The sequence below is a fragment of the Suricata suricatta genome, chromosome X (assembly GCF_006229205.1).
Source record: "Suricata suricatta isolate VVHF042 chromosome X, meerkat_22Aug2017_6uvM2_HiC, whole genome shotgun sequence".
Lineage (NCBI taxonomy): Eukaryota > Metazoa > Chordata > Mammalia > Carnivora > Herpestidae > Suricata > Suricata suricatta.
This window is the reverse complement of record NC_043717.1, coordinates 96,737,133-96,753,046: the sequence shown is the minus strand read 5'-3', so window position 1 is coordinate 96,753,046 and position 15,914 is coordinate 96,737,133. Positions and strand designations below refer to the sequence as shown.

Here is a 15,914-nt window from a genome sequence, read left to right as displayed (position 1 = left end):
AATACTCCCTGGCCATGGATAAGCATCCCAAGCCAGCTGGAGTTGGAGACTGGAGAGGCTGAAGCCTATATAAGAGGAATTCAAAAAGGCAGCCTAGAATATCTCCTGGCATTTGATGGTTTGCAGTCAGCATGTCAGACCTAAGTCCATTTAAGTCTCTACTGGGAGAGGGTGAAGTTCCTGATCGATGTTCACAATGGCAGAGACAGAGTATCAGGAACAAAATGATGTAAAGCGTGTTTAGAAACATCATACCAAGGGGCGCCTGGGTGGCTCAGTCGGTTGAGCGTCCGACTTTGGCTCAGGTCATGATCTCACTGTTCATGGGTTTGAGCCCTGCGTCAGGCTCTGTGCTGACAGCTCAGAGCCTGGAGCCTGCTTTGGATTCTGTGTCTCCCTCTCTCTCTGCCCCCTCCCCTGCTCATGATCTCTCTCTCTGTCTCTCAAAAATAAATTTAAAAAACACTAAAAAAAAAAAAAAAAAGAAACGTCATACTGAATGAAAAGATACATTTGCATTATATTTAAATGAAGCAGAGATAAGCAAGATAGCTGGAGAATTCTGTGTTTGGACAAGATACCCACTGTACCCCTTGTCTTTTTATGGTAATTTCCACACCCAATGTGGGGCTCAAACTCACAACCCTGAGATCAAGAGTCACATGCTCTACCAACTGAGCCAGCCAACTGCCCCCTGGACCCAGTGTCGGAAGCAGATAAGAAATACCTGTACCCTTCTTTATCCTTTTCTGCCTTCAGGGAATGGCCACCTTAGAGACCACATGACCCACTGCACATGCATTCTGTTAGTGATACGCTGCACATATTCTAGAACAAACCTGTGGACTCAGTGGCAATAAGTGAAGTCGATGTTTCCATAGATATAAAAGAAGGTGTGGAGTCCAGCCAGATTGTCTCAGAAGAGGAAGAGAGTAGTGAAGGCACAGCTGTTGGAGAAAGGGGTGTTACTCCCCCGGATGTGAGTGAAAATGAGGCTCCAGTAGCAGCAGGTGTTTTGGCAGTTATATTTGGAAGAGAATCCAGTGTGGGCTTAGGAAGAAATAAAGTAGAGGATACTGATGCAGCTGGGATTCTGTTCCATGCAGATGTCCCTGCAGGGCTGGGCAGAAGCATGGGACTAATAGATAGGGTGTGGTCGGTTGCAGGAGGTGACCTACTAATTTTGCCAGAGGGTAGAGGCTGAGACACAGTCTTGGAGTTGGTGGTCACAGTGGTTCTGGAAGATGCCTCAGGAGATTTGGAAATGTGTATACTGTCTTCTGTGATTTTAATAGACATAGGAAGAGAAGTTGGGAAGCCAGTAGTGATACTGCCTACTGCAGGTGTAGGAGTGGTTTTGGTGAGTGCAGTGCTTATGGTAGCAAAGGGTGGTGTTGTAAAGTTGGTGAACAAATGTGTTGATGTCCGGTCAGAAGTCAGAAATGTGGACTCTGACAAGTCAACAGTAGATGAAGTTATAACATGAGGAGTACTGGATACAGTTGCTAGTGGAGAACCCGAAGGGAGGGTAAATAAAATCCAGGCAAGCATGGGTGAACTAATAGCCTTTGAAAGCATAGATCCTGAAGTAGCACCAGAATGTTTTGATGGGAGTGTGGTCCCAGGAGTTACAGATGTACTTGTTTTCTCAAATGTGTGCTTAATATCAGCCAAAGTGATAGGGAAAGATCTTAAAGATATTGATGATGAAGGGCTGTCAGACATCCCCAGGGTAGGAAGAATTCCTGATGTGGAAATTGATGAATTTGCTGTAACATCTCCAGATGTGAGACCAGTCTGAGGGGCTGTGAATGTTGACAAAGACCCAGGATCAAGGTATGGAATCTCAGTTTCCATCTCATAGGGTGTAGGTCTATGAGTACTGGTGAATATTGGAAATTGAGAACCTTTAGCTGTGGGTGTGTTCCAGGAAGTCATAAGCAGAGACTGGGTGTTACTAGGTGTGGTTCTTGTTCCCAGAACTGGAAATTCAACCGTTTGGGATGTAAGAGGAAGAAAAGTCTTTGGAGTAGAAAATTTGGCTTCAGTACGATGAGATGAAAAAAGAAATGATGTCACAGAGAGTGGAGTTGCAATGGATGGAGTCCACGGAGGGTATGAAATAGGAGTGGTCACAGAGGTGGCACCTTTTGTTAGTTCAGCTGTTGAAGTATTTTCTGACAAGGAAGTCATCTTCTCTGTATTTGGAGACAAGTAAGCGGTGGATTTTATACTTGTTGTGTGTCCAGGAGTGCTCTTAAAGCTAGTCAAAGATGTCGACACCTGAATATTCAAGGAAGTATGGAGATCATCTGATGGAGTAGATGAAAGCACACCTTCAAGGACATCAGTTCCAGAATAAGTATTTGTGAGAGCTGTTACTCTACTGCTGCTTCTAGGAGGTAGGGAGTCCTTGGAAGTCCCAGATAATGTGCCCAGAGTTGCATTCTCATCACTTTGTGATGACTGTTGGGCTGTTGCTAGAAATGGTGAAAATGTGGTCTTTGGGATGGAAGAAATAGCTTCAGTGTTCCTAGAACTACGTAGAGAGGAGGCAATGGTGCCTACAGATGGAGACGCTATCCCCGCCATAATAGTGGTTGGGACGGTTTTCACAGAGGGAAAAGTTGACTCTGTCAGAGAGGAAAAGATTGTAGGTGTGATTCTGGAGGACACCTCTGTCACTTTTGAAGTAATGAAAGCAGAGGAAAACAGTGTGCTTTTTGAAGTAGGCCTAGGTGAGACATCCGGTGTAGATGTTGCTATTGTCAAAGTAGTCCTAGGGGTAGTTGAAGACAATGAAGAGAATGATCCAACTGTTGTGGAAGTGTCAAAAGAGAGAGCTGGAGGTGACAAAGCAGAGCCATTAACTGACACTGAGGACGTCTCAGACATAGGCGCAGAAGTGGCTGTGGAGGGACTTTTCAAACAATCTGGGTGTGCTGTTTTAGAAGATTTAGTAACTAGTGTTATGGGAGTTTCAGAAACTCTTTTGGAGCCAAAGGCAGTGACACTGACTGGCAGTGAGGACATCTGGTAGAGAGGAATGGACGTTGCCATAGAGGTTTTCTCAAGAAGTGCCATTGGTGCATTTGGAGCAGAAAGGGCTGTAGTGATCCCATCAGTAGAGACAAGTGTAAAATTGGCACTAGATAATCCAGTTGACAGGAACTCAGGGGAGGTCTGTGTGCTTTCAGAATTGGGAAAAGCAACTGAAGTCATCTCAGTTAGAGTCTTAGGGGAAAGCAAGTTTGAAACAGTTGTGTTGATGTTTACAGGATTTGATATTCTGGTTGTCCTGGAAGTTATGGTATCTACAAATGAAGTGTCCTGATGGTGTGAGAGAGAGGGAGTCACAGAGGTGGCACTTACTATCATTTTCTCAGTCCTGGGAGTATACACTGGAAAGGCACTCACGCTTCCTTTTTCAGGAGATGAAAATGTGGTAGTTGTCAGAGCTTGCGAAGGAAAAGCTGTTCTTCCAAGACTGGTAGACATTTCTGGAATGTGAGCATCTACTGTGTGGCTTGAGACAGAGGTAGATGTAGTCTTTATACTCCCAGCAGTGGGAGATGAAGCTGAAATCCTGTCAGGCTGAGTTGCAAGTGGGAGGTCTGCAGGGGAATGTGTTTGGTGACTGGAAATTGTTGTGCTTTCAGTAAATTCTGTATCTGTCATTTCCAAGGGTGAAGTACTCTGGGAGTCTGAAATAAAAGGACTCTTTGATGGGAACATTTCTGTCACCTCCATAGCTCTAGAGGTGTTTCCCGGGGATGTGGTCATCTGCTCATTTTCAGGTGATAAGGTAGAAACATCAGTCACTAATAGGGTGGGGGCCAGTGTGTTTCCATGATGTGTTGACGTTTGAGAAACGTGATAGTCTACGGAAGTAGTAAGCTTTTGGGTAGAGATGTGTGAGGATGTGATGCCATTGACAACAGAGGTTTCTGTTGTGGTAGGAGCCAAGCTAACAACACCCCCACTACTGCTGGGAGTGTACGGAAAGCCAAGAGCATGGGTGGAAGTCTCCTCCACCTGAGATACAGGCTGGGTCATTACTGGTGTAAACATTGTTGAGGTCACATGGGTGGAGGACACAACAGGAATGTTGTCAGAGAGAGATTTAGAGCAGACAAGAGTGGGTGTAAATGGGGTTACTGTGTCAGCTGAGGCGAAGAGACGGGTGGTCTCAGCCTTAGTTGCCACAGGAGTGAAGGGTCTCCACGAGGGGACTGGAGTTTCTGTCAGAGAGAGACCTGTTGTGGGTGTCTTCCTGACGGAGATCACTATGGCTTCTGAAGTGGAGTGAATGGAGTGTCTGTGTGTAGGCCCGGTACCGCTGGTGGCAGAAGGAGTCTGACCCAAAGGGGACACCAATGCTGTGGTCACAGGAGCTGATGGCACAGGGGCTGCTGGGGAATGGGTAGCTGTAGGCTGTGGAGGCAAGATGCCAGCAGACAAGGACATAGCTGTCATGACTCTAGGGACAGTGGCAACACTGCTCCCCAAAATCCTTGTGGTGGAAGCACCCTGGGGTTCAGGGACTATCTGTGTGCTCCCAGAATTGGGAGACGGAGTTGGCTTCCCCTCAGGGGGAGCCTCTGAAGTCCAATGTGCTGTGTAGGCGTGGATGGAATTAGAGATTTCTGTGGTTCCATCATATGAACTCTTAGGTGTGGTTTTCATCGATTGTGTAGAAAGCCAACTTCCTCTCACCTCAGTAGTTTTATTATCCAATGGGGTAATCAACTTTTCTATCCCAGGAAAAGGGGAAATGGTGACAGAAGCTGTTACCATTTGTGCAGATTCATCTGTTGCCTCCAGCATTGTTGCAAGTGGAGAAAGCTCCATTGTCACTGCTATAGTTGATCTTCCCTCAAGAGAATGGGAAGCTGTTTCCTTCGTTGTCACAGTAGCATCACATCTCTGTGTTTTTGCGGACTCTGTTACGGGGGCTGTTGTCCCTCCAAGTGCAATTGTACCATTTGTCTCCATTAGTATGGTCTCAGAAGTGCTCTCCTCAGTAGAAAACTGTGGTTCAATGTCAGCAGTGGTAGATATATCTACTGGTGGCACAGTTGTCTCCCTTGGTGTTGAAAGGACCTCACTTCCAGCTGCTGTGGACGTAGGGGTAGATTTTAGTAGTAAGGTGGTAAGTTTAAACTCAGGCAGTGTGATTACAGATGTGGTTCTTGAAACTGTGGAGAAGTTACTAAACCACGAAGTGGTCAATTTGGAAAGAGCTGCTGTAGATCTGTCTGTAGGAGCATCCGCAGTAATAACAGCATCGGCGATAGTGGTAGCCTCACTTTCTGAGGGTGCTTCTTGTGGGATAATAATAGTAGTAGTTGTGGATGAATGTTCTGCATTAGAAGCATTCCCATGGAACGCCAATGTCAGCAGGGTCTGGTCTGGCGTAGAAGTCCAACTGGTTTCATTGGTGGAGAATAAGTGGGCGCCATCACCAGTTCTGGATGTGGGACCAGACTCATATGCCTTGAATGTGGAAGCTGATCTAGTGGAATTCAAAGAAAGCATGCTCCCACCATCTGTGGGTGTATTCTGGGTATATATTGGCCCAGGTGTTGTGGGGGGAAGCATAGTTTCAGCCACCGTGGGTGCAAGTGTGACTCCAGGAGTATGTGTGGTCTCAGCATCACTAATTGTCTGTACATTCTGAGCTCTAGTGAGTGGAGAGGATGTACTGAAAGAAAGGGCCATAGAAGAGGCCTTTTCTGGTATGAAGGTAGATATCGTATCCTCCATTCTGGGTGAAGAGACGTCCTGGAAATCTGTAGATGTCAATTCTGCCTCAGCTGTTCTTAGCACAGGCGTCATCTCAATAGGCCTCGTTGGGAGCGGTGTTGAATGAAACGTAGATGTTATTTCTGTGTCAGTTATTGCTAGCGTTGATGCTGTCTCATTTCTAGGAAATACAGAATGCACTGGAGCAACTGTGGAGGTGAGCACAGACCCAGGTGTGAATGCTGATACAGTCCCAACATCAGCCGTTGTAGCTGAGGTCTGCTCCACCGTGGACCAAGGTTCTGTTCCAGCATTTGTAGATGCAAGAACCTCCTGGCTAGCTGTGAAGATAGAAAGTGCCTCAGTACCTGTAGATTTCTGTTTGGGCCAAGATGTTGTAGATACGGGTGTCGACTCAACAAGTGAGAATAAATGTGTTGTCTTCATAATGGCTGACTGAGATCCAGTCACTGAAGTTTTGGGTATAATTGAATTCTTGGTAAATCCAGACGTGTACCAAAAATTAGTAGCTGTGGTCGGATGAAACATCTCAGTAGCAATGGCTTCAGCCATTTTTGTTGTCCTTGTGCTCTCTGATGACGGGGATTTAGTTATTTTCATGGAATTGGTAGTAGGGCCTGTGGAGGTACTTTTGGTAGGCAGAGTGTTAGATACAGACGTAGACAAAATGTTTGCCATGAATCTAGCTGTCTCTGCTATGGACATCTTTGAAGCTGTGGGGACAGTCACTGTTTCCAGAGGTGGAGATGTTGTATTGGAATATGATATGGTTGCATAATCAGTTGCAAACACAGGCATGCTTTTAAACATCACTGTAGAAGAATATTCTGTCTCTTGCAGTTTTAGTCCAGTAACTTGGGATGGAGCTGTCAAATCTCTTTGTTGAGAATGAGTTGTACTTATTTCTTGAATTGTTATATTTTCAGAAACAACTGAAAAATTAGAAAATATATGTTACTGTGGATTCAGCTTTAGAAATCAGAGACAATTCTGTCAGAAAGAGCTCTATAATTTTTTCTTATATTTTTTAGAGGTGATGAGTATCAGATATAACCAAATCTCTTGATGACTTGGCTTTTCTTAAGATAATTTTCTACTTTCTAAAATCTCTATATTGTTCTCAAAATTCCATGGTTAAGTAACAAGTAGAAGGACATCCATTTCATAGTGTCTTCATTAAAAATTAGAGGCACTTCTAAAGGAGGAACGCATGCTAGAGTCACACACTGATTAAGAGGACTAGCTTTGGGAAATGGACCAATTTTTTGAAAGATACAAGTGATCAAGACTCACTTAAGAAGAAATAGGTAACTTGAATAGTCCTGTATCTATAAGAGAAATTGAATTGTATAGTTAAAAATCTTCCCAAAAGGAGATACAGCTTTGGATTCAAATAGATGTAGTTTTAAATCCTGGTGCCATCATTTTTCATTAGGTGACCCTGGACTAGTTCCCTAACCTCTCTGTGTTTCAATCTCCTACTCTGTAATGTGAGAAAATAATACCTACCTTATAAAATTGTTCTGAGAATTGAGTTAATGTATATAAAACATTTAGTATAGTACCTGGCCCATAGTAAGTACTCAAAAAAGAAATTAAACTGTAATAAATGAAGCTTTCAGACTTGGTCAAATTTCTTTTTTTTTATTTTTTAAATATTTTTTAAATTTATTTTTGAGAGACAAAGAGAGACAGCGCAAGCAGGGGAGGGTCAGAGAGAGAGGGAGACACAGAATCCGAAGCAGGCTCCAGGTTCTGAGCTAGCTGTCAGCACAGAGTCCAATGCGGGGCTTGAACACACAAACTGTGAGATCATGACCTGAGCCATGCCGGACACTTAACCGACTGAGCCACCCAGGCGCCCCAAGACTTGGTCAAATTTCTGTTACTCATCTAAGCACTATAGAATGAAGATGTTTTGATCTAGAACCTCAAGGTTAAACCTCTTGAACATGCACTACTTATATATATTTGTATATTGGTTTGTCAATAATGTATACACATATATATAATAAATTTATATTATGTACATTATAAACATACACAAAAATATGATAAAAAATAAATAGAAATAGAAGTTTTATAATATCTTCTTCCTGCACTCTGATGTACTGTCTGTGTGCCCCGGAGAATTGTGTACCTCACTTTGAAGACTACGGGGGCCTAGTTTTTGTCTCAACTCAAGTCAATTAAATTTAACAAGTAATATGAATGCTACTCTAGGTCGTCTGAGAAGTGTATAGTGCTCACAGCATGATTCCTTCCCTCAAAGCACTCACACTTATATTAGAAAAGTCTTACATTACTGAAATGGTTTTAGACAAAATATAACATAACATTTTAAAATAAAACACTGAAAACACAACAAAAATAATAGTACAGCTTATAATAAAGTGAATAGTTTGGGGCTCCTGGGTGGCTCAGTCAGTTAAGCATTCAACACTTCTTGATCTCAGCTCAGGTCTTGATCTCAGGGTCGTGAGTTCAAGTCCCGTGTTGGGTTTTGCATTAGGTGTGAAGCCTACTTTAAAAATCAATACACAAGGGGTGCCTGGGTGGCTCAGTCGGTTAAGCATCCGATTGCATCTCAGGTCACGATCTCACAGTTTGTGAGTTTGAGCCCCGCATCAGGCTCAGTGCTGACAGCTCAGAGTCTGGAGTCTGCTTCGGGTTCTGTGTGTCCCTCTCTCTCTGTTCCTCCCCTACTCATGCTCTGTCTCTCAAAAATAAATAAATAAAGTGAACAATAGAATATAATCAGGTTCCAAACATCTCTGAATTGCAATGGGAGATCAGTGCAGTGAGAGATGAACACAGGCTTCAAACTAATGAGGAAGCTTTCTTCTAGAAGATGTTGGCCTTTGAGAAATGATGGGGTTTGGGTAGAGAATCAAGGGCACGTGGCAATGATTATGGAGGTAGTGGAAAATCAGTCTAGCTAGGAGGGACTATGTTGGAATAGGGTGGGAAAGAATGTCAGGCTAGGATGTAATGTGAAGGGGAGGGTGGAGAAACTGGTAAGAGAAGGTAATATAGCAGCTTCTACACACTTATTATGAGCCAAACACTGTGGTATATGCTATCCCATTTATTTTTAGTAGTTTTTTAAGTCAATTTATTTTTCTTAGTAATCTCTATATCCTACATGGGGCTGGAACGCATGACCCCGAGATGAAGAATTGCATGCTCTTCCAAATGAGCCAGCCAGGCACCCCATGCTATCTCATTTAATACACCTAACAACCTTAGAAAGTAGATTATTACAATTATGCCCATCTTAGAGTTGAAGAAACAGAGTATCAGCAACTTTACATGACTTGCTCAAGTTCACAGTTGGAGTTCAAATCAAGGTCCGTCATCCATACTCTTAACCACTCCACCCTTGGGAAAGATGTAGATTCTTGATTGAGGAGAATGAGATGAATAAAGGTAGTCTTTAAGGAAAATGAATTTTGTGACAGTGTACAGGATGGGTAGGAACAGAAGGGCACTGAAAGCAAGGAGACTCTTTAGGAGGCTAGTGGAGTCCTTTTCCTCACCTCACTCCCATCAACTCTGAGCCAACCCAACTATCCATCACCTCCATACCTGCACTTGAGAGATCAAGCACTGCTGGCCATGGCCACACAAGGAGATGAATTAGTATTTCTTTTTTTTTATTTTTAATGTTTATTTTTGACAGAGAGAAAGACAGAATGTGAGCAGGGGAGGGCAGATAGAGGGGAGACACAGAATCTGAAGCAGGCTCCAGGCTCTGAGCTAGCTGTCAGCACAGAGCCTGACACGGGGCTCAAAACCATGAACCATGAGATCACGATCTGAAATGAAGTCATATGCTTACCCAACTGAGCCACTCAAGTGCCCCATGAATTAGTATTTTTATAAATTCATGATCACCAACCCCAAAAAAGCCTCTCACACTTCCCAGTCATCCCACTATTTTTTCTGGTCATTTTTTGGTACTACTCTGTACCATAACTATTTAAAACCTTCCTCATTATCAAACTCTGCCCCCACCTGTTTATTCAATAACTGTGCCCTTTACTTCACAGGAAAAAATAATTGAAGCTATCAGAAACTCAAGTATGCTACTGTCTCAGTTATCCCTCACCGGTAGGTATGGCTCCTTTTCTTAAGGAGCCTTTCCTTTCTGGTTTAAAATATATTCCAGTCTCGTGCAATGAAAAATAAAAGCCCTACATCTTGGGTGCCTGGGTGGCTCAGTCGGTTAAGCATCTGACTCTTGATTTTGGCTCAGGTCATGATCTCACAGTTCGTGGGATTGAGCCCCGCCTTGGGCTCTGTGCTGACAGTGAGGAGCCTACCTGAGATTCTCTCCCCACCTCAAAATAAATAAATAAACATTAAAAACAATAAAAGTCCCACATCCCTCTGCAGGGACTGCCCTATCTTCCTACTCCCCATCACATCCACTTTAAAGAAAGTTTATGTATCTTGGCTGTCTCACCCTCCCTGGCCCCATTCTTTAGCCCACACTAAATTGGGTATTTTTTTTTTTTTGGTCATCATTCCACTGCACAACACCCACTAAGGCCACCAATGGCTTCCATAAGGACAAATACTATGGATACTTTTTCAGTCTTCATCTTACTTTACCTCTCAATGGTTTTGGACAATGTTGACCACTCCCTCTTTCTTAAAATACTCTTTTTATTGATATCCATGACATAACACACTCTTGAGCTTTCTCCTACTTCCCTGGCCACTCCTTTTCTATCTCTTTTGCAGTCCCATCCTATTTAACCCAGTCATTAAATATTAGAGTTCCTCAAAGCTTGGTCCAAGCACCTCTTGTCTTCTTACCCCGTGGTTTCTCCACTCACCTCCATATTCCAGTTTACACCTATACACAGATGAATGTGAAAGTTTTATCCCTAGACCAGATCTCTTTTCTGAGCTCCACATCTGTATACCCAATTTCTTACTTGACATCTCTTGGATATCTCACTAACCCCTCAAACTCAATAGGCCCCAATTTGAACTCATTGTCTTCTCTCCAAACTGGGTCCTCTGTCAGGACTCTCTCAGTGGATGGCATTACCATGCATTCAATTATGCAAGCCAAAACCTTCTCCCTCCATCTCCTTTATTTTCTTTCTCACCTGCCATAGCCAACCCATAATTTTGTCCTCTAACTCTTATCTCCAAAATAGCTCTTGATTCCATCTGTTTCTCTCCATTTCTGTCACTTACCACCCTGACCAAACCAGTCTCTCACCAGGACTCCTCCTCATCCTTCAAATCTAAGCTCATGCATCACTTCCTCAGGGAAGCCTGCTACATCCCTTCGCCTCCATGACTGGGTCAAACCAATCTGTTCTAGGCTCTTACGACAGCCCATACTTCTTTTTCACAGCCGTTGGCACATCTGCAGTTTTACATTGGTGTGTGCTTATTACTACTGTCTGTCTTCCTCAGTACACCATGTGGGTAAGGACCGCGTCTTTCTTTGCTCACCAGTATAACCTCAGTGCCTAGCACAGAGCCTGGCACATGGTTGATGTCCAGTAAATATTTGCAGGTTAACTGAACAAGTGGATGATAAGGGGTTGAAATGAAATAAGAGTCATGTGGGGATTCCTAAAGGAACCTGTCAATTGACAGGTTAGGGTAACAAAGAAGTTTATGAGATGAAGAAGACAGAGAAACCTCAGAGAACTCAAATTTTGGTTTGGAGCAACTTGGAGAGTGGCAGTGATACTCATAGAAAATTGGAAAATTGGGAAGGCAGCCCCTCTCAGAAGAAAAAAATGCAGTTCTAACTTGGAGAAGTGGAATTTGGAGTGAAGGAGCATCCAAGTGAAAATGGTGCATAGTAAAATTCAAGACTGAGTCATATTTTGTCTCTGGTTCAGATCACCCAGAATGAAATCATGCATATTTACCTTTGGGAAATTAACGTTTTGAGTTTCTCCACTGGAAAACCAAATTACTTATCATGTAGAAATGATAATAGTGGGGTAGACAATCTATTAACTTGTTTCACTGTCTTGAACATTAAAATTACTACTTTTCATTTGCATATGTAGAAATTATGAGATGTGTGTAGGATATTCTTCAGGATGTTGTGGTCATTAGCGACTAGAATGAATGACAATCAGAACTCTGCAGCTGACTGTACAGTTAGAGTTGACAAAAGTCATACATGTATCCAGTCACAACACGCATGTGGAAAGGGAAAAGTCAAAGATATATAGAGTACTCTCCCACTTAATTTTCCAACATTGTTTCGATGATCAGAGATTCACATTCTGTTAGGCCCCCATCAAGAAACTGCTATATTTCCACAGCATAATATTTATTTCAAGCTTTCTGCCTTCTAATTTGTCCATAACTACAAGCAGAGAGAGAACTGTCAGGGTTTTGGTTTCCATTTCTGCAGATGGCTTTACCACAGCCAACTGGCTTAGCAAAGCTGTTAAAGTGTCACTTGTATCACATTTGAGGAGTGTGGCATCCCAGATCCTGAATCACTCCCTATGAATACACTAATTGCTGAGAGAAAAGTACAGAGTATCCACTCCTTTACAAATGATTCATGATGGAGCTGCATTTACTTCGTAGGAAAACAATAAAATACTGAATACCGCCAAAGTCCCCAAGTTATCTTCTTTGATGCAATCTTCAAAAAACACTGTTCCAGGGGTCTTAAGGAGTAACAGAAAACTCTTTCAGAACACAGAGGATGGGAGCTAGGTATAATATCTTTATCTGAAGAGGGCTGAGCTCTAGATGTGAATTGTTATGAACACTTCTAGTAAGCATCTCAAAAGAAGCATAAAACTTAGAAAAGGAGAAACAAATAAGTTGAACAAAATTGTCAAGTGGGTGGCATTTTAAGTACCAGGTATCTCTTGAAAAATAACATAACTTACATCGCTTTACTTCAACTCGAAGTCTAGATTTCTATATTTCAGCAAACCTCCCTCTGAATCTTTGAGATGAGAGTTTTTATCCAGAGGGATTACTGTACCAATTTTTTCCTCTAATGTCTTTATCAACAAATTCTCAAGTCTTCCTTAATTAAAATCACAGAATCTTTTTTTAATGTTAATTTATGTGTTTTGAAAGAGATCACATGAACCGGGGCAGGGCAGAGAGGGATTGAGAGAGAGTGAATCCAGAGGAGGCTCCACACTCGACACACAGCCCCATGCGGGGCTTGATCGCATGACCATGAGATCCTGACCTGAGCCAATATGAAGAGTCAGATGCTTAACCGATGAAGCCACTCAAGCACCCCAAAATCACACAATCCAAGCACTAAGTCTTGGAGACTGTATTCAACTGCTTCATTTAGAGATTAGGCCCAGAGAGGTACAAGGCTGACAGGATGAGATTTACGCAGATGGAAAATGTGTAGAGAAATAGGACAGTACATGCCAGTGTTTCAATTATCTATAACCCATAAGTACATGCCCTCAATTTACACAGAGCCACCACAAACCTACGAGAACGAAGAGACTCTCTACCTGAAAGAAGCAAGGAAAGACAAACTTAGATAATAAACGCCAAGTTCCACAAGTCCTGAAGAATAAGCAATCCTCTAAAATAATGAGACATAAATCTTAGAAGAGAGTATCACTGTGCTAAACCAAAACATGAAGGTACCCTTGCAGGCCTTGGCACTGAAATCCAGTGGGGGTCCCAAATTACAGTCATACCCTGAAACAATATTTGCCTCGAAGAATCATTCCTATCCCAAATAAAGGCAATCCAATCAAATGTCAATAGCTTTTTAACCAAGACTTATAGGAATTAAAGATGATTTCAAACCCCAAGTCTGCCAAAGAATTACAATGGGTTAGCAAAGATGTTCAATTGACACAGAAAAAAGCATTTGACAAAATCTCATGTATATCTATGATAAAATCCCTTGGCAAGTTAGGAACAGGGGGCATTTATGTCAACTTGATAAAGAGCATAACCAAGAAACCTACATGTAAAATCAACCATCATGGTGAAAGACTGAATGCTTTCCCTCCAAGACCAGGAACAAGGCAAGAATGTCTGCTCTCAGCACTTTTAGTCAACATACTGTTGGAAGTTAGAAGCATTCCAGTAAAGGAAAGAAAAAGAAATAAAAGGCATTGAAGGAACGCCTGGCTGACTCAGTCAGTAGAGCAAGCAACTCTTAATCTCAGGGTTGTGAGTTTGAGCCCCAAGTTGGGGGGTAGATAGAGTTTACTTAATAAAAAAATTTTAAGTCATTGCAGAGTACATGATTGTCCACATTGAAAATCCCAAGGAATCTTTAAAAAAAAACAAACCCTCTTGAAACTTAGAAGCGAGTTCAGTAAGGCTGGAGGATACAAAATAAGCACTCAGCCAAGAGTTCTTAGACCTGACATCAAAACCATGATCCATAAAAAGAAAAACTGATAAATTGGACTTCATCAAAACTAGAATCTTTTGCTGCATGAAAACCCATGTAAAAAGGACTTTAAAAAGCAGTCTGCAGACTAGGAGAAAATATTTGCAAAACATATATCCAACGAAGGACTAGAATATATAAAGAACTCTCAAGACTCAACAGAAAAACAAATCCAGTTTTTTAAAATAGGCAAAAGACATGAATAGACAGCTCACTGAAGAGGATGTATAGATGGCAAATAACCCTTGAAAAAGGTGTTCAACATCATAAGGCACCAGGGAAATGTAAATTAAAGCCGTAATGAAACATCACTAACCACTACCAGAATGTCTAAAATAAAAAATAGTGACAATGCCAAATGTTGGCAAGTATGGAGAGAAAATGGAAAACTCATCCATTGCTAGCAGGAATATAAGAAGTTACAGCCACTTTGGAAAAGAGCCTGACAATTTCATATAAAACTAAACGTGCAACTACCATATGGCTCAGCAATGGCACTCCTGGACATTTGTCCCAGAGAAATGAAAATTTGTGTTGACACAAAAACCTGTACACAAAGTTTATACCAGGCTGTGGTGGGTTTTTTTGGTGGGAGGGAGGGAGCATGGCTATAGCCAAAAATTGGAATCTGTCTAAATCTCCTCTAATGGGTGAATGTCTAAACAAACTGGATGGGGAAGAGCACTGGGTATCATATGGAAACCAATTTGACAATAAACTCTTTTAAAAAAATAAAAATAAACAAACTGGAAAGTCTATACCATGGAATCCTATCCAGCAATAGAAAGGAAAGAACTATGGATACACACAACCCTAGATGAATCTCAAGGGAATGATACTGAGTAGGGTGGGAAAAGACAATGACAAAAGGTTACATACTGTCTAATTCCATTTATTAACATTTTTGAAATGACAAACTTTTAGAAATGGCGGACAGATGAGGGGTTGTCAAGGGTTAGGGATGTGGCGAGCAGAGGGAGGTAGGGAGAAAGGCAGGAGAGAAGTTGGTGTGTTTCTAAAGGGCAACAAGAGGGACCCTGCAGTATTGAAAGTGTTCACCACCTTGACCGTGGGGCTAGAAGCACAGATCAACACAGGTGACAGAAGTATATAGAACTTAATACACACAAATGGGAACAAGTACTAAATAGAGAAATCGGAATAAGATTAGTGAATTGTATCAACATCAACATTCTGGTCATTATACTATAGATTTGCAAAATGTCGTTCTTGGAAAAACCTGGGCAAATTGTCCAAGGGATCTCCAGCTGCATGTGACTCTACAATTATCTCAGTTAACAAAAGGCAAATGCGAAAGCCCACACCGTGCAGGTAGTTGAGTGTTAACCGAACGTCCATTCCTACTGGAAGGTCCACAGAAGCCATAGAGTCTGGCCTCCTCCTTTGAAGGGCTTGCAAACAGGTTTTGCCTCATTGTTCTGTGTCCACTTGTGAACAAGTGATCATTTGCATGAATGATTTATGTGAGCTTTGCTATCTCTGTGTTTTGAAGTGGTGGTGATCCATGCTAATTCACAGGGGCCTGTGGGCTTAATTGCCGTTTGATCCTGCGCTGTAGACAAAATTATATTGTTGTAATCACTGGGAGCTAGAGAACAGAGGTATAGAGTAGCTGAATACTTATGAGGAGTTTTGTTGCAAATGTACCTGACAACAGAATATTAAGTAGAACATTTGCTAAGGAACCAAATTCTGCTTGTGATTTGGGTATATCACCTCATATTAAATCCGT

General features: G+C 42.1%; 1 protein-coding gene across 1 annotated transcript in view; it reads right to left on the bottom strand.

The window, feature by feature from the left end:
• The window catches only part of ADGRG4 (adhesion G protein-coupled receptor G4), a 98,277-nt gene that overhangs the window by 65,225 nt on the left and 17,138 nt on the right, over nt 1-15,914 (bottom strand). The window contains exon 3 of the mRNA XM_029930531.1: nt 840-6,698. Within this exon, the coding sequence (XP_029786391.1) occupies nt 840-6,698 (5,859 nt within the window). The remainder of the gene's footprint in view (nt 1-839; nt 6,699-15,914) is intronic.